Source organism: Leiobunum rupestre, chromosome 1 (genome assembly GCF_980474605.1).
Source record: "Leiobunum rupestre chromosome 1, qqLeiRupe1.1.hap1, whole genome shotgun sequence".
In the NCBI taxonomy this organism is placed as follows: Eukaryota; Metazoa; Arthropoda; class Arachnida; order Opiliones; family Sclerosomatidae; genus Leiobunum; species Leiobunum rupestre.
The window spans coordinates 50,601,508-50,629,067 of NC_143384.1; the positions used below are offsets into that span (position 1 = coordinate 50,601,508).

Sequence of the window (27,560 nt, forward strand, 5' to 3'; positions counted from 1 at the left end):
ATCATTTCATGTCATGAGTAAAATACCAATAATGTATTTAACAGGAAAAATTCCACACTGGAAAGAAATCGCAGAGCCATCTTGAACTCACATGTTAATTATTATCCAGTCAAAATCACGGTTAACCCTGAAATTGCAACATTAGGTTTTACACCTGAATAGTTCGTCTAAGGTTAACTTAATATTAATTTGACCAAAAGATAAATTAAAATGCCCATTAAAATGAATGAAAAATCTATTAATTTCGCAAAAGTAATATGACAGTGACTAAAAAAATGTTATTTCAGTGGCGCAAAATATTTGAAATTCTATACATGTATAAGGGAGTCTACGTTTGTACAGTGGCAGGCCTTTCACGCGCTTTCAACTTGCCTTTTCTCAATCTACAGTTGAAGGCCTTTCACTCATTTTTAACGTGACTTTTCTCAATCTACCGTGGAATGCCTTTCACTCATTTTTAACGTGACTTTTTTTTAATCTACAGTGGAAGGCCTTTCACGCGTATTCAACGTGACTTTTGTTAAGCTATAATGGAAGACATTTCACTCATTTTCAACGTGCCTTTTCTTAATCTACCGTGGAAGGCCTTTCACTCGTTTTCAACAAGCCTTTTTTAAGGTTGGAAGAATACAGTAAAAACCTCTTTCGTTCAAGCTGAACCTTCCTCTAGTGCTTAAATTAATTTTGATAATTCTAATATTAATAGTTAACGAAATATAAGGTCTTAACTAAAGGGTAGTTTGGGCTCTTGCCTAACTTGTTTAGCTCCGGGGGTCCGAATTAAAACGTAATAACATAATTACTATTAAATTTAAAATTGTCAAAATTATTTTAATCATTAAACAAGAGGCTGTTCTACACATAAATGTAAATTTTATAAGTTAAAATACAAAATTAAAAGAGTTCAGCTTGAAATAGAGCGAAAGTAGACAATGGCCACTGTAGCTACCGTGGAAGGCTTTTCGGTCGTTTTAAATTTTCTTAAATTACAGTGGAAGGCTTTTCAGGTATTTGTCAAAATTAATCATTTTAAAAAGGCAGACTCTCATTCGTCTTAGGACTATTCAACAGGCGCTAAAGTCACCCGCAGATAATAACCTTGACTCTATATTCGCACCTTAGAACTGTAGGCCACCTTTTGATATCACTACAATTAATAAATATGGCCAAAGCTTCTGAATTTGAAGAATTTATTAATACGAGTCTATTTTAATGACTTTTTTCCGAGCCAAAATGTGGGCGTGACCATTTCGTACAACCTACGACCTTTGTGGTTGTTTAAAAGTAAGCAGCATATTTCCCTTGCTAGTTATGTCAGTTTCTAATTGGCCAACCAGAAGGTCGATATTTTTAGGTTAACTACGTTAATTGAGTATATTTTTTTTGAAAATATATCAATATTATAAATTAAATATTCACACAACTAACAAATCTCTGAATTAAATTGTGTACAAAAAGTGTATTTTTAAAATTTCGTCGATCTTATTGAAGCTAGTAGGATGATTGTAGGAACATTGCAGGATATTTCCAAAATCACCTCCTTCAATCACTGTCGGACATTGCGTGTAGAAAAGCCGGCAATGGCGACGACCACGTTTTGGCGCGAAACAAGTTATATAACTATGAGGTCTTATCTTGGAGGAATAAAACAAGTATACAGGAGTTGCGGAGAGCTGCGAAATCGGTTTCGTCAGTGACCGTGAACTCGTGCGAGACGGAGGGGTTCAAACGCGACTAGCGCCAACTGCATACGGAATTTTGCAACTACTATCGTTTTATATCATTGTTTTCGCGTCGTCTGGTTTGTTTTATTCCTCCAAACAAATACGAGTCATTTTGGAAAAAAGCGCAAAGAATTTAGAAATGTTTCAAAACAAACCAGACGACGTGAAAACAATGCTGTAAAATGCTAATAGTTGCAAAATTCCGTATGCAGTTGGCGCTAGTCGCGTTTGAACCCCTCCGTCTCGCGCGAGTTCACGGTCACTGAAACACCAGGAATATTGAATAAATTAAATGGATATTTTAGTTAAACATTTGAAGCTTTAAGCGTGTAAAGCTTTATATATTCAGCAACCTTCAGAGTAAAACCGCGTTCAAAACCAGTTTTCATTGGTCAAAGCTGACATTCAAACCAATAGTTGATTTTATAAAATAAAAAGTGGTCTTGCCCAGCTTGTTAAACTGTTGCTCTTACGTCACAAGACCCAGCTTTATTAGTGTATTCCTCGCACGAGCGATTTGTACGCGCGCTGGAAAAAGCTATATTCCTCTGGCGACTGTAGCGCGCGCTCGTAGGCTTGTCAAAGTAAGAGACTGTGACGTAAGAGCAACATTTCAACAAGAAGGCCACGTTATTTTATAAAAAGAACTATTTAAACTGGGTTTGAAGATCAAAAGTAACCGTGTATCGAGTATTCTTTGGACACTTTATATTATTTGGTCAATTTAGGCTATTTGAATTTGTTTTTGGGCAAATTAATTGTAATCGTGAATTACAGCAACGTTTTACGAAATATCTATGTGCTAAACCTAATGTCGCAATTTTTCCAGGTCAGGGCAATGTTTAGTCTATAATAGCTGTAATATTTCTACGCCCAATACAATATAATAGATAAGATCAGGACCAGGTAGAAATTTCGTTTCCATCTATGTCAGAAGTAAATGAACCAAAGTTATCGAAATAGCGCTCATAGTTGGAGGACGTTTTCCTAATGAAAATGATGAGAAAATCGAATCAAATAAAAGCTAATTTCCATCCCGGTCTTTTGACGCGATAAATTGCACTTGGGAATTGTGGGTATAGCTATTTCTATATATAAAAACTGGTTTCATAAAAACGAAAGGTTTCTGTTAGGAGCGCGCAAAATTTCAAATTCGAGGTCTAAATGTAACTTCATAAGGAAAACGCCTCCAACATGGGGAGTATAGCAGTCTGATAACGTCGATTCATTTACTTCTGGCTATGTTTATTCCGAGCTACGCAACGCAGTCGTTCATTTGCAAGTATGTATGTCCACTAAGGAAGAGCACGTCTTGCAGTCAACGTAACAGCACCAGTGGAATTTGCACTTGCACCTTTCCTTGACTGTCACTTTGAAAGTGTTATATCCACGACCGCAGCACATGAGTTTGCATCCGTCGGTTGCCGGTGAAGTTTTGTTGCAATAGCGTCCTTGGGTGCCTGTCGCCCCGGTTGATTCGTTGCGCGCGCAGTAGTCCGGCGAGTCCACCATATAAATAAGGTCCTCGGACGTCGGTAAGCTAAATTTGGGGTTCTTAATTTGCAGTTTTCCTCGTCGGTTGATCTTCACTTCCGTCGCTCCATCATACTTGTCTTTTAAATAGTCTCCGACTTCGCGGAAGGGCACGAGCTGCTGCCAGCACGTGACTAAGGAACATGAGCCCGACACACCGTGGCACTTACACGTCACTCGAGTTTTGCGAATGATCGCCTGCGAAAGAAACAAAGATGTTTAAACAGTGTGGACATATGATTCAAATAGAAGCGGTTCTCAATTTCATTGGCTGCTGATTTATCTGGTGTTCAGGGTAATAATAATAATAATAATCAGCTAGGCACCACCTTAGGCCTAAGTCATCAAGTGACTTTTAAAGCCAATAATTCAGATGGCGGGGTTACAATGCGTAGGAGGGCGGTGGTGTGCCTTTCATGCCACGCGAGTCAACAGCTCCCTACACTAACTACTACCGTTATAGAAATCGAAAAAAGATTAGGTTAGGCTTAGCTTTTGTGCTGTTTTAATTAATTCAGTTAAGGTTAAGGATAGGTAAGGTTAGCTTAGGTTAAATTTGGTTATTATGTGATTAGTAAGGTCTTTTGTTTGAAAAATTAATGTAGGTTGCTAGAAGAGTTTTGAGCAATGAAAATTGAAAGTCATCAACTTTTTTAAAGGTTTTTTGTAAAAATGCTAATTATAAAATTATTCGGATTGTTTGGGAAATATTAGGTTTTGAAAAAATTGTGCAAAACATTTTGTTTTTGTCTGCTTATAATAGAAAGCAGCCCTTTAGTTTTCCTGTTAAATTTTTGAGTCAAGCAGAGTAAATGAAGAGGCAATACGTTGTTTAGACAAAATTAAAGCTCCGTTTTATGTTTACTATTTCGCATAAGTAATTGCAACGATAATACTACAAAAGTATTTCGTAGTTTGGTAAATTGAGTCCTACATCTTGTTTGCCTACCCCCAAAAATCCTAGTCTCGCTCACTTTTTCATCTTACCAGGAGTTCAATAACTAAGTATTCAACAGCCACTAACTCATAGATGAACTCTGTAAATCCGCAAATGTAGGTTTTATCCCTTACAGCGTTTCCCTTTACTTCAGAGAGCTCTCTCGTCGTTTTGGGCCATCGCTGCTGGGGAAGGTAGGGATGACTCATCCTCGCTCGCGTCGTCCACCTTCGGAATTCTCCGAAAGTGGCGACCTCTGACCCGAAGAGTTAAGAGCGGGATAAAGTTACCGGTGGCGCTTACTATTGTACCGCAATGAGTCCGCAAAGATTTCTTAGTGGGTTTTCTTCTCCAGCCAATTAGGTTGGAGACCGCTAGCGTCATCCCAGGGGCCCGCTATATAAGGGACGTCGGGACACTGGACTAGCTCTCTTAGGTTCCGGAGTGCGACCTAACCAGTCAAATCTTTTATATTCTATCTTCTATAGAGAAAGTTATTAGTTGCCATGCTTTGTTATAGTTTATCTCTCGTACATGGTTTAAACATAAGCCGACAACTCATGGAGACGCGCTACCGAAATCTGTTGCAATTCCGGTGAAGGTAAATTTTAAATAAATAAACGTTAAGCATCGCGTTAGCTACCGTGCAAAGGCGAAATTAAATGAGCGTGGTTAAACGTACGAAACCCAATGAAAGTAAGATAAATATCGAACATTAACAAGTGGAAGCTGCTACTACTACTCTCTAAACATTTTATCACTGACCATTGATCTTCGCCCACAAACCAAATGGATAAGTCGGTCGCAACTGTAAGTCTAGCCTCCTTCGTTTCACGCCCAGGTAATCACATATTTTTAATTTTTAACGATGACGTGATACGTCGGTTTGCCATAGACGCTGTTCAAATTTGAATACTCTATCATGATGATTTCTTAGTCTTACATAGTTAAGTTTACTATTTCATGAAACAAAAGGTCTTCATTAACTGGATTAAACAAGAAGGTCAACCAATACGTATTGTAACCGAGCCACCTGATTTAACGACGTTAACAGTCACTAGATGTCGTGGGCTTAATATGGTGCCTAGCTAAGATAGCAACTTTTCTCTAGTTCCGATGAAGTTAAATATAATAATAATAATAATAATAATAATAATCAGCTAGGCTAATACCCAAGGCACCACCTTAGGCCTAAGTCATCAAGCGACTTTTGAAGCCATTGATTCACTTACAGGTTTCTCCTCTCAATTCTTTCAAAGTAAATACCTCTTGGCCCTCGACATTCCTCTAGCAATAAAGCGACAATCTCTTACCCTTCGGCCAGCTTCGTTGTTGTGCAGGTTGATGAGTTTGTGTCCTTGTTCTTTGGAGGTTTTCTTGAAGTTTCTTTCCCGTTCTCGCACGTCAATGAAACTTTCGGCGAACTTGTAGCCGTACTCGATGTTGTCTCCGCAACCGCCCCAAATCCAGTCTTGCTGCAGGGTCTTCGGACGCTGCGCGCGACTACAGCCGCAATTGGACAAATGACCGTCTCTGCAAGCTCGAGCCACGGCGTGCACCACTCCGGCAGCTGTGACCGCGTGCGCAAATCCTGCTTCTCTGGTTGCTGCAAAATGGGTTTCATAAATAAATAGAATCGAAAAAGTGTCACGTGTAGTAATTTAGGTAGAGTGTAATCGTTTTAAGGTCAAGGCCATTTTGGACACACTGCTATCATGGCTGTTTCTTAGTAGGTAGTATATTTATTGGCACCTATTTGCAGAAACAAATATAACACTTCTTTCTTTATTTTGTTAAAGGGATTATGGACTGAATCGAAACATCGTCTACTAGAATACGTAATACGCCTTATTTCTAACGTAGCTAGCTCCGGTTAAACTTGAAGTGTGAAATTTGTTGCTTCACCGTAAGATAGTAATTTCCAAAATATAGCAACAATATAAATGAACATAATCAATAATATATAGTTATTTCATCTTTGCAATGGTTTGTTTAGTTGTAACCGATTATTGGGTATGGTTTCGCACTCGTATTTGAAGTCTGATCATTCTCAAAATCGGAAAGCATTCTATCAGAAGCATGTAGGTAGTTTCCCAAATTCACTGCCATTGAAGCACACGCGCGTGAAGTTTTTCCATCTCCCTTTCGTACCAGGGTAAAAGCTAGACCGTGATGCATTTTGGGTGAGGGTTAAACTGCCCTACGTTTAAGAAACGCATTATCTCCAAAAATGGAATTTCGAGATAAATCGATTTTTGTAATTCTTATGAAAAATAACAAAACTTAGTTTATTTTAGTCCTCAATCTAAATATGATAACGACTTACGCTGAAGAAGTTAGAGCAGATGAAATTATACGATATGAAGACTCTTATTGGTTAATAACGACAAAATTCGTTTCTAGACCAGATAGAAAATAAAACAGACTTCAAATTAAGAATCAGCGCCCTAAAATTAGTATGAGGAGTATTCAAACTCAAAAAGTCAAAAATGGTCGATAATGAAACGTAGGGCAGAAAAGGTTGCGACCAGGTTTTAGGGCAAAACACAGTCTATATGAATGAAAATAGCTACTTGTGTATGAATTACTCTCGGTAGGGGATCTCCTTACAAGTAATTCACAATATATATTTTTCCTTATTTCAGATTTCGTGCTTCACCGTCAAGTTGCAGTATTTTTCCAACCTTACTGTATGCCAATTTTAAAATGATAAAATTATTGATTCAATACAAAAGTCAATTCAAATTAGATATACGGTTAATTAGTGAGAGTAAAGGGGGATGGAATGGTTAGCACTTTCGCTTCACAGCGAGGGAATTCCGGGTTCGAATCCCGCTTGTGACACTGGGTGATAACTCGTAACTATCTCTCCACTGGTTAGAGTTCTTCGGTTTCCCCTTCCCTAAAAACTTGTGGAGGTTAACGGTAGTCGAGAGTGCAGGGAGCTGTTGGTTCGCGTGGCATAAAGGGCTTGCCACAACCCTCCTAAGCAATTAAACCCGGTCAGCTGAGTTTTACGGATTTTAAAGAGAAAATGAATTTTTGTCGCGATATGGAACAGGGTATTTAAAAACTTTAAATTAATACCCGTAAAAATTAATTAAAACCAAATAATATTTTGAAAGAATAATGTCAAAGCTATATTTTAACATAAGATCAGTGTCACCCATTTGGGGCTCATCAGCATGTTATTTTTTAATTATAGCTATCCTATAACTTAGCGGGCTAGCTATTAATATATAGATTCGTTACGAAACCTACATTTTCATTTAGAATATTTGACAATTACCATTGCCAGTTCTTTTTTCGTGGCTAAAAATAGCTTTTAAAGTGAGTTTAGTAATTTCTAAAGTATATGAAAAGGCTACAACGTTTTTACGAAACATTTACTCCGTTTTCATGATTCCGTGTATCGAATATGTATATGAGAAGATTGTAGGTTTTAAATCGTGTATAATGAAATACAACGTCCCGACTTCTGCTTTCGTTTTGCGTAAATGAGGAACAATTTAATGGACGGGCACTTAAAGCATTCCTCTTGCAAATGAGCCACCCTAATGAAACAAATGAACTAAGCGAGCTTTGAAAAACGTTCCTGCAGACAACAACAGCAGCGGAGAGATAGCGCGGGTCCATGGGTGCTCCGATTACACTCGCCGGAGAGCAACCGTCCATTACTCACTTGGCCCGTCACGTGGGTGCGACATTTAATTTTCTATCTCCCCTTCATACGAGGCCCTGCTGTTGGTGGATCTGAAATAACGGGCGCCAATGGTTTGAGTCACTCACTCCTGTTTAACGCCCCATTAGCCCCTTACATTTTAAACTCATTACAGCCCGATTGCCATTCTAATCCCGCTAATGGAACAGTTTTAAAACAAAGAATGTCTCTCCGCTTTATATAAACTTTGTATACGGAAATAGGGGCTACAATTGCGCTCTAATTGTCACAACCGGCGTAGAAATATAAATTACGTTTACGCGGGTTAAAGAGCTAATTGTAAATACCGTCATCGATTATGATTTTAAGGGTTTCAGTGGAGTCCTTTCAGCGATAGCTTGACGACTGCCTTACTCTGCATAAATGAACCAAATAAGGGGTACATTATATCCCTCTCTGATTAAAGTCGGCGGTAAAAAGTACGTATAGGTACCTCCTAAATTGCACTACCAAAAATTCGAAGGGGTACAAGGTACCTCCTAAACTGTACTGCCAAAAATCCAAATAATTGAAATTTTTATAAAGGCGGAAACTTGAAAATCATGAGAAAAAAGAAATGTTTGGACAATGCAAATTTAATCGATTTAGTAATTTTGCGGTAAAGTAGGGTACACGAGGACAATCACTGAATAACTGTTTGGTTAATATCAACAAATGTATTTTATTTCTATTTCGGGAGTTTTTATTTTTGCAAGTTACAGAAAACGGTACAATTTAATAGAAAAAATACAGGGCGTATTTAAGTGGTTCAAGCTTCCCCCTCCCCTGAAATGTATACGACCGTTAAGGTGTACAAATGAGTAGTCAAACTATTGCAGCTGTCAACTCACTCAACCATGACTCTCCCCCGAAAAAATCCCGGATACACTGTTCGTTTTGATTGAAAATAATTAAAATAGGTGCCGAAAATTTGTCCCTGGGGGATTTTTTGATTTTCAGAAAGATCAACACAACCGCGTCCGAGATGTTACCATTTTATATCTTGGAAACTATATATATCTTTTATCACATTGTATCACTGACAGAAATTGAAAAAGGTTCCAATAAATAGAAAGTGGATTTACCGCAATCTGCCTTAATCTGAACCTACTATTTTATTTCCCAATAAATGATTTTATGTTGAAAAAGCTTAAATTTTAAACAGTCAACTTTTTTATTTTTAGACCTATTATAACACTCAAATAAGTAACTAAAATAATATCTTTAAGTTTTAAATGGAGAGCCAAATTTTTGTTATTGATGTTACAACTACATCCTTGTTTAAAAGAGCGTTAAAAATGTTACGGGAGGGTCACCCAAATGGTACGTCTCATATTATAGTTTTATTCCGAAACCTTAATTACTAATAATCTTAAATTATTATTTATTAAAGTTTGATTAGTTTTCTAGGCTATAAACCAATAGGCTTAATTTTAAAAGAAATTTCATGAAGTTTAAAGCAAGTGACGGCTCTATCATTGCCACCTTTAAAATGAAAAGGCCGTGGTTATTAGAGATGGCCATGAATCTTTCAGATTCTTCGAAAAACGCGACTTTACTGGAAAGCGTGGTGCCATCTATGTATGGCAAAGGAAGGTACAATTAAAATAGCCAAATGATAACGTCGCCATTGTAGAGTTCTATAGTTTTGTAGCTTATACTCTATTTAGTGGATAAACCTAAATTATATATCCCGAGTAAAAATATCGTTTATAATTGCTGTAATTTACATTATTGATCAATTTTCAAACGATCCAATCAACGCGAGGGGTAGCTATAATAACCGCCTCTTTGATTTAGACGCTAGTGGCATCTATCGAAAAAAGAACTAGGTAACATCGAGCTGCCACTTGCTTTAAATGACCCAATATTTACGGCGAAAGACAGAAAATACAACTAAATTACAATAATCTTATGTTTAGTTTTAAAAATGCTGAACAAATTATTGGGAATTTTCTGTTGACAATAGCCGCAATACGGGGTAGGCTTCGCAGGATATAGGTTTCTTCTAATTTTACTTGGGGGCCCGCAAGTCAATTTTAAGCAGTCCCTTTAAGGACCTCCTCGCAGTGGCGTAGCCAGGGGGGGGACAGGGGGCACATGCCCCCCCCCCCGAAACGTATGGTCGTACGTACAAATATTTTAATTTTTTTACTTTTTTTTCAATGGTGTGCCCCCACCCGAAACAAAAACCTGGCTACGCCACTGGCTACTCGGTTATAATATTAATAATAATAATAATAACAATTAGCTAGCCTAATACGAAAAACACCACCTTGGGCCCAAGTAATTTAGTTATTTTTAAATTCAACTGGCCAATTAATACTGCGTAGGAGGCGGGTGGCAAGCCCTTCATGCCACGCGAGCCAACAACTCGCCTCACTCATTATTACGGTTAAGCCTAGGAGCAAAGATAATCTAGGAGCAACAAACTCAGCACCCCACACAAGGCGAACGCAACCCGTCAAAAGTCATGCATTTTATTGTGTACAATTTTCATTGGATTAGCGCCTGCTGCCGTCGGAAGGGGAAAATTCGGAAATTGTCTTCCCCCCCCCCCCACCCGTAAAACGCCCAGCCTAAGGGTTCGTCCAATGAAATTTGTACACAACACTGCGTTAGCGTTTTTAAAGGCTAGCTGCGTTCTCCTTGTATGGGGTGCTGTTTTTGTTGCTCTTAAGTTAAATTCAACATGGCTTTATATAATAATAATAATCAGCTAGGCTAATACCCAAGGCACCGCCTTAGGCCTAAGTCATCAAGCGACTTTTGAAGCCTTTAATTCAGGTGGCCGGTTTACACTGCGTAGGAGGGTGGTGGTAAGCCCTGCATGCCACGCGATTGAGCCAACAGCTCCCTACACTAACTACCGTTAACCTCAACAAGTTTTTATGGAAGGGGAAACCGAAAAGGGAAGCGAAGAACTCGGTGAAACCCTTTTAAACAGTGGAGATAGAACTTGCAATTTCAACGCAGAAGAAATGGTTCCGAGTTTTCACCCAGTGTCACAAATGGAGACCTTAAAATCTTGTTGCCACCACTGGTAATAGTTGAAAACTTGAATTGAATAATTTGAAAAAAGTATTGACGTATACGAACCTATGGAGAGAACGGGTCCGAACACGGAAGAGTCTCCGACGGTGGAACAGTTCCACCTTCTCTGCCTGAACTGCCACTGGCATTCGTGAATGCCCAGTCTCGCTCCTCTTCCAACGTGTGGCATGTGGTCTTGATATAAATAACACAGTTTGATTTGGCCTCTGGATAAGCCTTTCAGCTGCGTGCACATCGGTCTGGCTCCCAAAATGTACGACTCTGGATTCTTCAAGATGGTTATGCCTTGCACTCCCAAATTCCTTTAGATTAAAAATCACAATTTTAAATTTTGCAAAATGTTGTATTTCATTGATATTGATCTTATTTATATGTTTAGAAATTTTCCCGGGCGAAACGCTTAAGCAAATCAATTTTAAGAATCATTTAATCTGCATTTACATTGTGAATCAACACATTTTAAAATAATATTTATAGTAAGAAAAACGTTAATTTTAATATTCGCAGTGAAAAGGTATCGCGTCGAAAAACGTAATTTTAAGAACCAATGAGATTGCAGTATTATTTGATTTTATTAAAGCGGGGGAGCATACCGGGGGCCCCAACGGGTGGAATTGGAGAAACGCTAAAAATAATCTCGACATATTCATTCTCCCTGAGTATAAATTAATACATTCTTGGTATTAGTAACCATAATAAAAAAAAAACAAGTTAAGCTATAGTGAGGCCATTCTCTTATTTAATAAACCTAAAAAATTATATTTCCTATTTGTGTATAATATCTTTAAATGGATTTTATTTAAATGGCGAACCATTATATCAGCTTAAAATTAAAGAATAATACTTGTCCGCGAGATTATTTGTGGCAAGAATTGATTAAATAAAAACCTTCTTTCCAAAAGCAAGCATTCCCATTTCAACTTGACAAACGTTTTCTTGTTCTAATCCATTTATAAAATTAATGATGAAGACAACCAACAGACCAGACCAAATGTTTTGTTAATTACTTCTTATTTCCTTTTGTGATAATGATCAATCCATTACCGACCATTTCCATTATAAACTATTTAATCTTCCCACTTCGAAGCAGATATTTAATTTTGCTTCCCGTCTTTAGTCCCGTAACTTTGGTCAAAATTGTTGACAAAATTCGTCAAAATTTCTACCGAGCTGGATTTAGTCATCTAATATATAAAGATTAGTGTTTGTAAATATGTTTGTCCGCTATAGGAATCTACAGTTTTCAACTTAGGTCGACCACATTTGGTATACTATCTCATGTTACCCTGACTGTGGTTTTCGACGATAACGGTCGGCAAAAAACTTTAACTTTAGGCATACACACGAAAAAAGCTTAAATTATTGCAATTTTTTTTAAAGCCATCTTCTATAGACACTAGGCCGTATAATAAACGGCAAATTATTATGCAATCAACGTATAATTGGTTAAAATTGTCATTAACCAGTTTGGTTATATTGGGTACAGTGCCACGCGTTGAGACAGTTATTGCAGTGTTCTTTTTTATTGCTGAATGAACCGGTATTTCATTAGTGGTGTTATATTCCAACGAAACAATTAAGTTAATGTCCCACAATTTGTCAAATTTTCATAAGACGAGATGCAGTACGAAAAGGTACATTTTCCAGTAATAATGTAAAGTTCCCGTCATTTGGTATTGAGCACAAATTTAAGGCGGAAAATAGGCGAAACGAAATGGATAATTGAATATATGGCTAAAAACCAAATTACTATTGTATGAAACATTTCGGTACGAGTCATCGTTTATTCTTCTGGTTTATATCGAGCCACAGACCAATTCTACCACTCGACACTATCGACATTAAATCCAAAAGGTAGAGAGCGAAGGTGATGACTATATTTTAATCAATGTACCACAACATGTGTCAATAAAATGTTCGCCACAACGTTTCCGATATAATCACCATTTGTCTGCAGTGCTTTTTAGAGGAATCTAGCGTTGCTTATCGAGTCAAAAAAGAACATTGCACACGCATATGCTGTAAAAAATATAAATCGAGTCTGATAAGCCTAGTGCAAGTGCTTAGGCTTAAAGTGTTGGTTGCACGAAATTTTAGCTATGGCTAATTAATGGGTCATTAGAAAGAGCAAACATTTTATAGCAAGTACAGAAAATTTCATCAAAATCGGTTAAGCGGTCTTTGAATTATTATAAAAAGAAGTCGAAATGGTGGAAATCGAGTTTTTCGGCGAATATCCAGACTTCTCGGCACCCATGACGTCAGAAAATGCGAAGCGTATCATTGGCTAATTGTCTGTAATACATTTCTTTACATCTGGGATTAAAAGCAGGTTGATTTAATACCCAGGAAAAGGTCTTACGCAGTAGTAATTGAAATAGGCATACACAAGCCTATGTAGTAGAAAAACGATATGAAACCGAAGGCTCCTTGTAAATTCTTATTAAAATGTCGGGTGGCGCGCGCCGCGTAGCGCGCGCGTAAAAAAATATTTTTATTTCGATCATAAGCCTAATATTATGATTAAAAACCACTGGTTGGAAAACTTCTACAAGTAAACAGAATCCCTCCACTTCAGTTCCTTCTATTTTAGGAATAAAACTACAGCTTTGATTTGCCCCAAATTACTCGTGCTACGGAGGAGAAAATTCGCCGAAAATATCAGGATTTTGGGGAGCGAAAAAGGTCAGTTTCGGACTCAAAGTTAATACACTTAGGCTTGGAAATTTGTTTTGACAATGACATTTTTGGAAAGAGAACGTCCTGAGCTTCAAAACAAGCCCGCATTCATTCGTTTTTATAACTATCCATTTTTCGTGCAACCAACACTTTAAGACAGCTCTTAGCTAAAAATGTGTTCTATAGTTAGATACAAGTTCTAAGGGTTAAAAAACAGATCTCAGCTGAAAATGTGTTCTATAGTTAGATTAATTGGCTTAAAATTGCTAATGTACAAGAATTTCGAAAATTGTGTTTTATTTTTACATTAAACGTTTTTTTGATAAAATAGTTAAGAACTTCAAAAATTGCGTTATATATTTACATTAATTTGTATTTTAGCAAATATAGTTTAACAAGAACATATTAAATCATGTGCTTCATTTACCAGAACTGTTTTTTGCTGGCTTTAAAAGACACAAAATTATGAACTCAAAACTTGTAACTCGCAAATGTTTCAAAACGCTAACGCGTCTCTTTTTATATAAATTAGTTTGTCACGAACAACGTAATAATTGCCAGTCTGTTAAAATGCACAATAAGAAAAAGTCATTAATTTTACATTCCCGTATGGCAATACACTTGTAAAAAAAATTGATATCGTAAAAAACGTCATTGGAGGAAATGTCTACCAAATTCAATTATAAAACCTCCTCTATATACATACAAAGTGTATTTTTTTGATCGGACAAGCGATTTATTTCAAAAACTATTGTAGCTAGAAAGCTGAAATTTTTATCGTGGAGTAAATTTCCCGGGGGAACGCTTCAGTGAAATTTCGTCGAATTCTGTAAACATTTTCACAATTTAAAAAATATATTTTTTTCACCACTAGGTGCTATATGAAAAATGATAATTAGAAAGTTGTAGAGCGTTAACGAAAACTTACGAATATCGTTGGTTCTATGAAATTAGACCAATTTTTCATGACAAAATATGAGATGGAAAATTAGTATTGTTAATTTCCAGAAAAGTTTCCGCGAATCGGAAAAATAAAAAGTTGAAACATAAATTAATTTTTAAGCGTTTTTAATGTTTTTAACTTTTTATCGATATCAGTAAACACACTACAAAATAGTGTTGTAAGTCGGAAAATCTTCCGCGAAAAATTTCCCGTTCGGAAAATTTACCGGTAAATTCCCGAGGCCTTTTTCCAGAACATTTTCCGTATTTTTCCGAAAAAAATAAAACAAAGGTTTCATTCCATGATTAGTCTAATACATTGTTTGCAAATTTAAATAAAGCGGCAATTTCGCCTAATTTTTTCGAATCTGAAAGTAAAACTAAACATCTAGACTAGTTTAAACTGATTAACATTATCATGGAATAAAACCTTTTTTTTATTTTTTTCAGGAAATTACGGAAAATTTTCCGAAAAAAAGGCCTCGGTCAAATTTTTACGACTTACAACACTATGAAAAACTTAAATTGCTCAAGCTAAAATACACTTTTTTCTTGTTGATTCGATATTTTTTCTGGGAATGACTTTATCATTCATTTTTAAATTCGTATCATACATTTCTAAATTCGTATCATACATTTCTAAATTCGTATCATACATTTCTAAATTCGTATCATACATTTCTAAATTCGTATCATACATTTCTAAATTCGTATCATACATTTATTATTACATTTTATGTAGAGACTACCCTTTTTTGTACAAGACAGTCTTGCACTTGGACTTTCAACGGAATGGTTTGGAAATGTACAAATAAGCATTCGTAAATTACGTTATTTTCGTTGATCAAAGTCGTAAAAAAATACTTTTCCTATCGACCCAATGACATTTGTTAATTTTGGATCGTGCTCTACGCCTTTGTTTGACAAAAAATCCCTAGCGTGTAAAACTTGTAAAAAAAAACACTTTTCTGTGAAATTTTCAGAAATCGTTGAAATTTTACTAATTATTGTTTACGTAAATTGGTGTTACATTTAATTGCGATGTCCTTATTAATACGCATGTTTTAAATCAGAAGAGTTTCTAGCTACAATAGTTTTTTTTTTAAATAAATGGCTTGTCCGAACAAATAAAAAACACCCTGTATATATATATTATTGGCCAAGGATACCACGATCCATCGGAGCAAAGTGAATTCGAGTAAACCTTCGATGCGATCTCAAGAAGCGGCATCATCTAAAGAGGATTTGCGCCGGTGGCAGAGGGAAATAAATTGTATTGGAATGGGCGTGGCTTATTAAACTAAGTGGAACGGAACGGAATTAGACGGCGAGACAGGAAAAAGGGAATCCCCTCGTTCGAGATGACTCTCGCGGTCGGCATCACGGACCTCCTTTGATGGGATTAATAGCCACAGAATCACAAACGCTGCACCGTTTGCACACACACACAAAATTATGCGAGAAATATTCGGAAGATTAAAACTTAAGGTTTGGAATATTTATCAAACGAAGACAACGAAATAACGTTACTCTTTTTGCTCGTAATATCGTATTTTCGGAGATATCGTTTGCAAAATTAAATCTGCCAGTATCCATCACGAGACCAAGGGTTGTGATACGAGAATCACGGGGTTTTGATACGGAATCGATCAAAAAAACCGGTTCTTAAAACAACTCTTTTCAAAATGTTCCAAATATTAATTTCTCTTTCGACGAAGTATGTGTTGGCGGGGGAATTTTTACTGTCACCCTCGAAATGTCGCGACCTCTTAAAACTAATAATATTGGTCTATTTTAGTGCTCGGATTTCGATTAATTTTTATCCATGAATAAAATAAGCTCGGCGATATTTAAATAATATTTATTTAAATAACCAATAGTTGAATAAATATTGTAAAATGTTTAAATAATCGAAAGTGAATAAGCCTATTATTTAAATAAAACAAACAATTATTTAAATAAATGCCACTTTTATTCAAATAAATGCTTGGTTGCGTAAAAACATAATTAAATAAGTTAAAATTATATTCTTTTTAAGAACGTTTTTTAAATAAATATGAATTTGTGGATAATGAATAAGGGTCATTCCATACGATTTCGACCAGTCATGTCACCATGGGTCAATCGATTTTTTTTTAAACACCGATAGTTTTGTCTAAAAAACCGTGATATCCAAGGTTTTAGCTTAAAATATTAAGAAGTTTTAGAATAAACACAGTTTAACCGAAACCCCACATTTTTGGGTATATCGTACCTTGATTTCAGTACCCCTTCGCTTTAAGTTTAATAACTTTTTAGAAATATGTTTTATTTTAACAAAATAACACAATCTGACAGATTTTGGCAAGGCCAATTCAATGGTGGAGTTTATATAGTCCTAACTGGAATTGATACCAGGTTATTGGATGACAAAGTGTACATTTTTATTTTTGGGGGTCTCATTCGAGGGGTTAAAGGGTCATGTGGGCGAGTGAAAACACAAAATATAAAAACACTATTAGATAGCTCTAGCAAAGAGCTTTAAAATAAGCTCTTAAAATAAAGGGGTAATTTCCTTGTTTTTATTTGATAAATCAAAAACTATTTTCTTGAAATTCAACACTTTTGAAATTTAATATTTTTGATATCGTACAAAAAATGGTTTAAATCTTTTTGAAATTATTGCTACGTATTTAACGATGTGTGATAAATAATGCTCGAATATTTTCAAAGAACCACTCCTGACTATACATATAAATTATTATTTTTTCTTTAAATTGTGAATTCTGCCTAGGATTCCGTAAAAGGTGAACTGGTCACAGCCGAGGATGCCCCTATGAAGGTTAAATTGAACCTAGCACACATTATAGATGATATAAGATGAATCTTTTGCAAGTGTTGATACTTTTGGGGGCTTGGTATTACAAAAGGTAAAAATAAAATTCGGAAGCATTTATTGTACCATGTGTCTTTTAATGTATTTTCCAAGAATGGTGGATTACAAAACTTCAATACTGAAGGGTATAAGGTTTTTTTCAGTTATTTTATAGATTTAACAAACATTACAGGCGAAACTAAAAAGTTCAATGCCTCTATTTAACACGTAATTATTTTCAATTTAATATTATATCAATTTACTACTAAAAAATAAGGGTTGAAAAATATATACATAAGTTAGCAGTCTGTCATGGCCTAAACGGGACCACAAATGCCATGTACCTCTTAACTTGATTTTGCGACTGATATCAACGCCTACAGCGACTGCTTCCAGAGCTAGATCCTTTATTCTTAAAGATTATAATTCAGAAAATATTCGAGCATTATTTATCACACATCGTTAAATACGTAGCAATAATTTCAAAAAGATTTAAACCATTTTTTGTACGATATCAAAAATATTAAATTTCAAAAGTGTTGAATTTCAAGAAAATAGTTTTTGATTTATCAAATAAAAACAAGGAAATTACCCCTTTTTTAAGAGCTTATTTTAAAGCTCTTTGCTAGAGCTATCTAATAGTGTTTTTATATTTTGTGTTTTCACTCGCCCACATGACCCTTTAACCCCTCGAATGAGACCCCCCCCCAAAGTAAAAATGTACACTTTGTCATCCAATAACCTGGTATCAATTCCAGTTAGGACTATATAAACTCCACCATTGAATTGGCCTTGCCAAAATCGGTCAGATTGTGTTATTTTGTTAAAATAAAACATATTTCTAAAACGTTATTAAACTTAAAGCGAAGGGGTACTGAAATCAAGGTACGATATACCAAAAAATGTGGGGTTTCGGTTAAACTGTGTTTATTCTAAAACTTCTTAATATTTTAAGCTAAAACCTTGGATATCACGGTTTTTTAGACAATCTATCGGTGTTTAAAATTTAAAAAAAAATCGATTGACCCATGGTGACATGACTGGTCGAAATCGTATGGAACGACCCATAAACAATTCCGAGCACTAGTCTATTTTATATTTACAATATTTTACATACCCCCATAAAATATGGATTGGAACATTTTGGAATTATGGAAATTTATGGGGAGTTAAAATTTAATTGAATTTAATTAATATTATTGTTTTGTAGGGTTCGTACGACATTTTCGGATTTCAAATCCCTGACTTATCCAATTCAATTCTATAGACATGTATGTTTGATTTTATGAGAAACAAGAAGATATACATTATAGTTTTATAGCTAGATCTATATTAAATAAATAAAATTGATATTGAATATATTGATCTATATTTTAAAAAATCGGCTTTTTTGGGATGTCATTTAATATTACGTTATTTATCACCTTCTTGTTTATAGCAGTGATGAAAAATCAATTTTTTTTGTAATTAACTTTTTTTAAAAGGAGTAGAAACTAAAACAAGAAATCGTCTGATAAAACGACTTGTTTTTAATGTAACTAGCGCCAATCATCGCCTTCTGTTAAACCTGGTGTCAGAATAGGAAATTTAAAGATGAGCACATTTTGGATAAATAAAATCTCCCGAATTCCCGCTACGCGAACATCCGAAAGCGCGCTTTTAACGCATTTCGATAGATGGCGCTATTTCATCGTTGTCTGGATGCTGTTGAAACGTGGCTTTTAGGCCAACAGCGCGCGAGGGGGCACTGGGGGATCGCGATGAAATACGGACAAAACATTGCTTAGCGGGACGTATCTCGGTACAGACATGTTTTCGGTGGTGGCAAAAGAGACGAAGCACCGCGGCCCATTATCCAGCCTCCCTGCGTCAACAATGAAGCCGCCTGTAAAGAACATGTTTAGCTGAAAAAGGTATACGGGCCAATTGAAAGTCGACTCAAGGAGTCCCGTTCGGATTCTCACACTGAGAAGTCCCCTCTCCAAAGCTTGCTATTAACAGAAGCTTATAAGATCTATCCGCTTCCAGTAACAAGCTCGGGTTCAATCCCAGCTTGCGGCACTGGGTGAAAACTCGGAAATATTCTTTCGCTTTCTCTACTTCAGTTTCCCAGGGTGACCACAGAATATTTTTAATTCCTTTAAAGGAGTTATAGGAAATTTATCAGATAAATATTAGGGCTGTGCGGGTATTGATACCCGACCCGATACTCGGTCGGGTATCGGCTCGGGTATCCGCCCCGATACCCGAAATTTAAATTTTTAAATACCCGAAAGTGATCGGGTATTAAATTTTTTACCGCCAAATATTCGGGTATTCAAATTTTCCCGCCAAATATTCGGGTATTCAAATTTTCCCGCCAAATTTTATCATATTTTACAGCTAAAATGTGATATTTCAACATATGTCTCTAATGAAACTGTACTAAAATACTAAAATAAAAGGATTGTTTTTGAATTTTGGATAAATAAAAGTTTATTTATTTAATTCCCTTAAATAATGTAACTACCCGATAATTACCCGTTATTTTTAGTATCCGAATAGTTATTTTGCTTAGGCTTAAATACCCGAATACCCGATAAAAATTGGCTACCCGACCCGATACCCTAAAGAAATATTTCTGATTTACCCGTACCCGACCCGAACCCGAAAAAGCACTACCCGCACAGCCCTAATAAATATAGGAAAATATATAGAAAATAGGGGGGAAAGGAAGAAATAGGAGAAAATTAATTATACAAACAGAGAAAACGGTTGTGAAAATTATTTAAAGAGGGATTAACATTCAAAATAAAGTTGATAAGCGATAGAAATTGTCGAAAACTATCGGCAAACAGTGTTGGAAATAAGCATCTTTAAAAACTAGGACAATATGAAGAGTTTTAAGGGTAAAATATCAACTATTTTATTTTTCTTTAGACGTTTGAGTTAAAATATAAGGTACTACAGGAAATTTAATGAAATTATAGGAGAAAAGGGAAAGACGGTAAATTATAGGAAAAAATAGGAAATATAGGAACTGTGGTCATCCTGGTTTCCTCTTTCCATTAAAACTTGTGGAGGTTTTAAAGCAATAGTGAATGTAGGCACCCTAGTGGATATCTGTGGTAGGGCGGGACACAACCCTCCTTCGTGGTCTCAATTCTTCTGTATCAATGTTAAAAGAGAATCCGGCCTGTTGCAATGCAGGTTATAAACATAGCTCATTATTATTACATTATTTTTCCTACACACGCAAAATTTTAAAACGACACTGCATAAGTACTAATTGATGGATCATTTTTTCAATGGTATAGCTGATTAGCACTATGTTTTTTTTCAAGCGAATAACGGTAAAAGGTAACGTTAGAGGAGTTATATCATCCACTTCTGGATTTAAATATGTCTTTAACTTAAAAGCAAACAATAACATTAATGTTATTTAAAACAGGAGATAAAACAATTAATATTAGTTAAAAAATGAGAAAAAACCATTTATGTTATTTAAAAAATGAGTTAAGACAATTAATGTTATTTAAAAAATGAGTTAAGACAATTAATGTTATTTAAAAAACGAGATAAAGCAATTAATGTTATAAAAAAGGAATAAAACAATTAATGTTATTTAAAATATAAGAGAATACAATTAATATTGAAAAACACACAATTAATGTTATTTATAAAACACACAATTAATGTTATTTATAAAACACACAATTAATGTTATTTATAAAACACACAATTAATGTTATTTATAAAACACACAATTAATGTTATTTATAAAACACACAATTAATGTTATTTATAAAACACACAATTAATGTTATTTATAAAACACACAATTAATGTTATTTATTAAAAGATAATAAAAAACCAAAATATTTTACAGGACAGAATTGTATTTGCGAAAGACGTTGCCACATCGGAAATTTCATATCTCATATAGGTCTACATTACGGCCGACTTTGAACTAAATCGGCAATAAACACCTCGGGTACTCTCCTTGTAAGTAGAGTATAAGTTGTCTAATTATAAAACTCTACAATGGTTCGCTGACGACGTTATTGTTTCGCTATTTTGAATTTTAGCTTCCTTTGCCATTAATAGATGGCACCACGCTCTCCAGTAAAGTAGTTTTTACGAAGAATCGGTTAGATTCATTGCTATCTCTAATAGCAACGGCCTTATCATAATACAGGTGGCGATAAAAGAGCCGACTTTTTCTTTAGAGTAGTTGTGACAATTCAGTCCCCTATTCGCTATGCGACTAATCAGGGGTGAGATAAGTGAAACGGGGTGATATTTGGGGAGAGGGACGGGACACCCGTGGCGGAAGTATGACAACCACCCTTTGGGGGATTGGCGGTCGTCCTCACAAGGCCGTTAACATTTACTGCCTCTCAGACGCTTGGGATTACAGGACTACGCCACTAGCCCCGTCAGAGCCGACTGTTCAGTTGCTTTAAGATGAAACGTTTGGTACTGGCGTCTGCTACTAGATGGGGTAAGAACTCCAACTGCTTCGTACTGTATTGACACGTTAGAGTGAATTAAATTAGGTCTGACCAATCAAATAAGAATCTGTATGAGTCTAAAACTTCTACTTCGTTTGTCGATCGTAAAGAAAAGAAAAGAAAATAAAATGATTCGATAATGCTAAGAATAACGTAGTATAATAACATTTTAAGCGTTATAAGCAACGAAAAAAGATGGCTAAAGTGTACAATTTTCAGGCTTATATAAAACATTTTACCAATAAAATATTAAGGGCCTAAACTGAAAATGGTGTTTATCTTGATCCTAGTTTAACAGTATCTCACAAAGCTGACCGAATTTTTTTTTTTTTTTTTAGTATTTCGATCATATTTGGTATTTTTCAACAAAATAATTATATAATTATTCATAAATTGACTCCCTCCCAAACCCGGAGTGCATATCAACAATATCGTTTCAAATCTCCGTTAGAGTACCTGTAAAATGGATTACGAAATATTAAAGTGTATACAAATTAATATTATAATATAGTTTATACTATACAAATATTATAATATTATAGTTTCTATTATACAAATTATTATAATATTATAGTTTGTATTATACAAATTATTATAATATTATAGTTTAAATTATACAAATTATTATAATTTGAATTATACATATTATTTTTATATAATATTATAGTTTAAATTATACAAAATATTATAATTTAAATTATACAAATTATTTTTCTATAATATTATAGTTTAAATTATACAAATTATTATGTAATAATATAGTTTGTACTAAAAAATATAAAAAAATATTACAAATAATAAAAATACTAAAAATATAAAAATAATACAACTTATTATATTATTAATTTTAAAAGTATTAAAAGTATAAAAATATAAAAAATATTAAAAATATTGAAGATATTTAAATGTTATATATGTTGTAAATGTTATAATTGTTAAAAATGTTAGAAATGTTGTGAATGTTATAATTGTTAAAAATGTTAGAAATGTTGTGAATGTTATAATTGTTAAAAATGTTAGAAATGTTGTAAATGTTATAATTGTTAAAAATGTTATAAATTTTATAATTGTTATAAATGTTATAATTGTTTTAATTGTTATAAATGTTTTAATCGTTATAAATGTTATAATTGTTATAAATGTTTTAAATAAATGTTATAATTGTTATAAATGTTATATACATATTTTAAATAATTGTTATAATTGTTATAAATGTTATATAAATATTTGAAATAATTGTTATAAATTTTATAATTGTTATAAATGTTATATAAATATTTGAAATAATTGTTATAAATTTTATAATTGTTATAAATGTTATAATTGTTATAAATTTTATAATTGTTATAAATGTTATAATTGTTATAATTGTTATAATTGTTATAAATGTTATAAATGTTATATTTGATATTACAAAATATTTCGGATATTTTCACTTTACAACGTCTTCTCTAAATCTATCTAATTTAGTCATCATAGCGCAACGTACGAAGCAATAGACACTTCAAATTGGTTAAAAGCGTAATGCGAACGAAGCCGATAAAAGGCCTTAGAAGCGGCAATTCTCCTCATTCTGGATCCGAAAAGAATTTTTTTCAACAAAAACATTTTTGAGGTTCCTCTCTGACAACGGCGGTAATAGGTCGTAAGATTCCCAAAGCCGGAAAAAAATCGCCCCATAGCTTCTGTTATTCCCTATTCATAATTGTATATAGCAGTACACGTGAATAGATCTACGGCATCCCTTTCTTCACGGCGCCCTCTGCCGACGAGGAAGCATCGACAGAATGACAGTAATTACCCGTTGTTGACCTTACCCCGCTTGGGGTGAGCCGACCATTCCCAATCTGCCTTCTGGCGGCCACTGTTGGGGTGCGCCTGGGACCCCGCGCGCCCTCCCAACAGAAATATCCATCTTCAGCCCTAAAGAGCCTATTCTCGCCGTTTTAAATCCTGCTTCTTCAAAAAATTCTAATCCCCACTTCTTAGGCCTCTGATAACGTACTTCTTAAGCGGTTTCCCGAAGAATCGCTTCGCACGAAATATGAATATCGCTTCAGCGAACTAAATACCTGAAATGAACGTGAATCAGTTTGCTTTTTTATTGTAAACTGCCGACTATATATGCTTTCTTGTATAAAGTAATAAATGAATAAAATTAATAACGACAGTTTTTTTTACCGTGTTAAAAGTCTATTTCATTGGTGGCTACTTGTGCATATAATAATAAATTTAAAAAATATATAAGTGCATATAATAACAATAAAAGCTATTTTACACAAACAACAGGTATATATTTTACATAATTTTAAATAATGTAAGTTATTTCTGCACATTATAAATTGAAAATTAAAAAAAGCAACGGTTTTCATTTTGTTCAATCTTAAAAGTGTAATTTATTTGCGCGTTCTTGCTCATCTAATATATGTAATATATATTTCTAAAAGTCAGCTAGGCTAGGCTAATACCCAAGGCACCACCTTAGGCATAAGTCGTCAAGCGACTTTTGAAGCCTTTAATTCAGATGGCCGGGTTACAATGCGTAGGAGGGTGGTGGCAAGCCCTGCATGCCACGCGTTCGAGCCAACAGCTCCCTACACTAACTATTACCGTTAACCTAGACAAGTTTTTATGGAAGGGGAAACCGAAGATCTCAGGGTAAAACCCCTTAAAACAGTGGGGAGAGAACTTGCAAACTCAATGCGGAAGGAGTGGTTCCGAGTTTCCACCCAGTGCCACAAGTTGGGATCGAACCCGGCTCCTGTTGCTGCGAGGCGAAAGTGCTAACCACTCCGTGACCCCACTCTAGAACGCCCAAATTAGCCACATGTGTTCATAATGAAGAAAGTAATCGAATCGCACCACTTTTGTGTGCTTTCCCAACCTGTGGTCCGCGGGTCGTGTCATTATGTCTGTCTGTCTGTATCGCTTAAGGCGTCCGCACCATTGGCCCTAGAATGCCCAAATAGGTGTTTCTATAAAATACGGGAGGTCATGTGACAGTGTTATGTCTACCAGGATCGTTGATTTAAATCGAGGATAAAATCAAAATTTAAATCAAGTGATTTTTTAAAAATCGTTGATTTAAATCACACAATGTAATTCAATGGGGGAATAAAAATAGGTTCTTAAAAAAATGAAATACATAGAAAATCTGAGAAAACTAAAATATTAAATAGTAATTAAATTTAATTAAGATTTAATTTCATTAAATATTAGCTAACTGATAAAAGTAAAATATCCGTTAATTGTACAAATGAAAGAGCCTTTAATTGTATAAAAATCAATAAAATCAAAAAAATCCCATTTATACAAAATAAAACTATGGATTTTATTTTTATTAAAAAAATCAAAAAATGCCAACCTGGTGGTCTACGTCACTTACGACGTTAGTTGTAGCTCTTGAAGGTAGAAAGCACGCGCTGCAGTCGCGAGACCCTTCGAAATTTGGAACCCGCGTTCAAAACTCGCGTGCACGTAAAGCACTTAAATAACTGCCACTAGTGACGCAAATAAAAATATTTTATACTTCTAATTTTTAAGGTTCTATTTTACAGAAACATCAATTGGCCACATCAAATATATATTTCAAAAAGTGTTCCAGTCTGTCCGCACCCTTTGCCCTAGAACACCCTAAGCTGAGAGTGCAAACACAAGGAACATTGTTTATTCACCGGCCATAATAAACTAAATGGAAAATGAAAAATGTGGTTGTCAACAGAAAGATGTCAACAATATTTATAAAAACGTAATTGTTTTTTTTAAAGAAGTAATTTTGGCGTCCGATAACAACCCTTCGGGCGGGCTACTTAGATAATATAATAATAAATTCGAAATAAAAAAATTTATTTATTTTGCACAATATTAAAAAATGTGAGGCATTTGTGCCTAATTGTGCATATATTAATAAATCAAAAATTGAACACGTTATTTATTGTCCACAATCTTAAAAAAACTAAGATATTTGATTATACTTGTGCATATAATAAGAAATAAAAATTGTAAAAACGTTATCTATTGTGCACTATGTTAAAAAAGATGTCACGGACATTTAAGTACACACGATCCCCGAGATGTATTAATTATATTTTAAATATTAAATTTAAATTTAATTTTTTTACTCATCATGTACATTAAAGGGCAACGCAAGTGACCATGCAGGGGGGGGGGGTAAATTATCTTATAGATAAAAAGAACGACTGCGCATGCGCTATCTGCCATAGCCTTTCCCTCTGTAAAATAAGCAGAACCATATTTGCCGAATTTATTTTGTATAAATGCGCCTCTCGCGGTTTTTACGCAAAATCCATGCATTCTTTAGTTGCGAAAGGGCCGAGGAAAGTGAAGTCTCCGTGCTTACCGACAAATCGGATCCTAAACTTCTACAAAATAAATGCAATAAAAAAATATAAATTTTCTGTCGGGGTATAATGATAGGGAAATTGTTAAGCGAGACGGGATATAGGAGTGTGTGTGGTGTTAATCCAATGTGAGGCTAGCGGCAGAGATTTACCGCGTCCAAGGCCTAATGTTTCAACTTCCATTATTAAAAATATTCAATTCACAAATAATTTTATTCCAAAACATTGTTAAATCGAAAATATCAAAGTCCAACTCTCGGAAACTAACCCAGTTCTTTTCTCCATAATAAATAAATTAAGCTAGGCCTAAATTCCTGGGTTCGTTGATTGCGAGCTAACTCAGCGAAGAAAATCGAAAAATTCGCGAATGAGAGCGAAATTGCGCCACGTGGCTACACCAAGGAGAATAAAGCTTTCACGCTGTATAAAATCATCCTTGGAAAACCTACTTACGGCTTGTTGAAGAAAACATAGTTCCCCCCCCTGCATGACCACTTGCGTTGCCCTTTAACTTAAAAACCCCAAGTGGAATTTCATCTGGCTTTGGAAATAAGGTAGCGAAACGCGAACACTTCATTTTAAATAAATTGAAGGTAGCGAAACGGCAATACGTTAGACAAAACTAATTTTTCGAGTTACCTGGTCTTGGAACAATTGTTTTTGGAGTTAGATGGCGCCTGTATCAATTGGCACGAAATTCAAATATCACAATAGTGCGTATGCGGGTTGTGGGGTCTCGCGAATTGGACAGAAATCTATATTGAAATAAAATTCTGAATGCAACGGACACGTAGTTAAGTAATGATCAGTAATAATGACAAATATAATTTGGAACCAAGTCGGTCTTTATTTAAAAAATGTGAGTTTTAAGTCAGAAAATTTCCGGAAAACTACCGAGGCCTTTTTTTGTAAAATTTTCTGTATTTTTCCGAAAAAATTAAAAATAAAAAGGGTTTTCATTCCAAGATTAGTCTATTTTTTCTTTATTATGTTGAATCAAAAATTAAAACTAAACCTCAAGACTAATATGGAATAAAAACCCTTAAAATTTATTTTTTTTAATTTTCCGATTTACGGAAAATTTTCTAGAATTTTTTCCGCATTTAACTTTTAGGAGAAAATTAACAACTCTAAAAAAATTAAGATTTAAAGTCGAATATCGCCATATAGCACTAAAATGGGCAAATGACCAACTTGTGGCCACCGAGGGCATGATATTTCCTTTCGATTGAGATATCCCTGGTCCTTCTAAGCCTAATTTAGGTGGAATACGGCGGCATCGG

At 34.8% G+C, this 27,560-nt stretch overlaps 1 protein-coding gene across 1 annotated transcript in view; it reads right to left on the bottom strand.

Moving 5' to 3' along the window:
- Positions 1–2,996: 2,996 nt before the first annotated feature.
- LOC149963183 (protein Wnt-5b-like) overlaps positions 2,997–27,560 on the bottom strand; it is a 38,876-nt gene continuing 14,312 nt past the window's right edge. Inside the window, exons 2-4 of the mRNA XM_090170505.1 lie at positions 10,994–11,250; positions 5,508–5,800; positions 2,997–3,455 (exon numbers count right to left, since the gene is read on the bottom strand). Of these exons, the coding sequence (XP_090026631.1) occupies positions 2,997–3,455; positions 5,508–5,800; positions 10,994–11,250 (1,009 nt within the window). The remainder of the gene's footprint in view (positions 3,456–5,507; positions 5,801–10,993; positions 11,251–27,560) is intronic.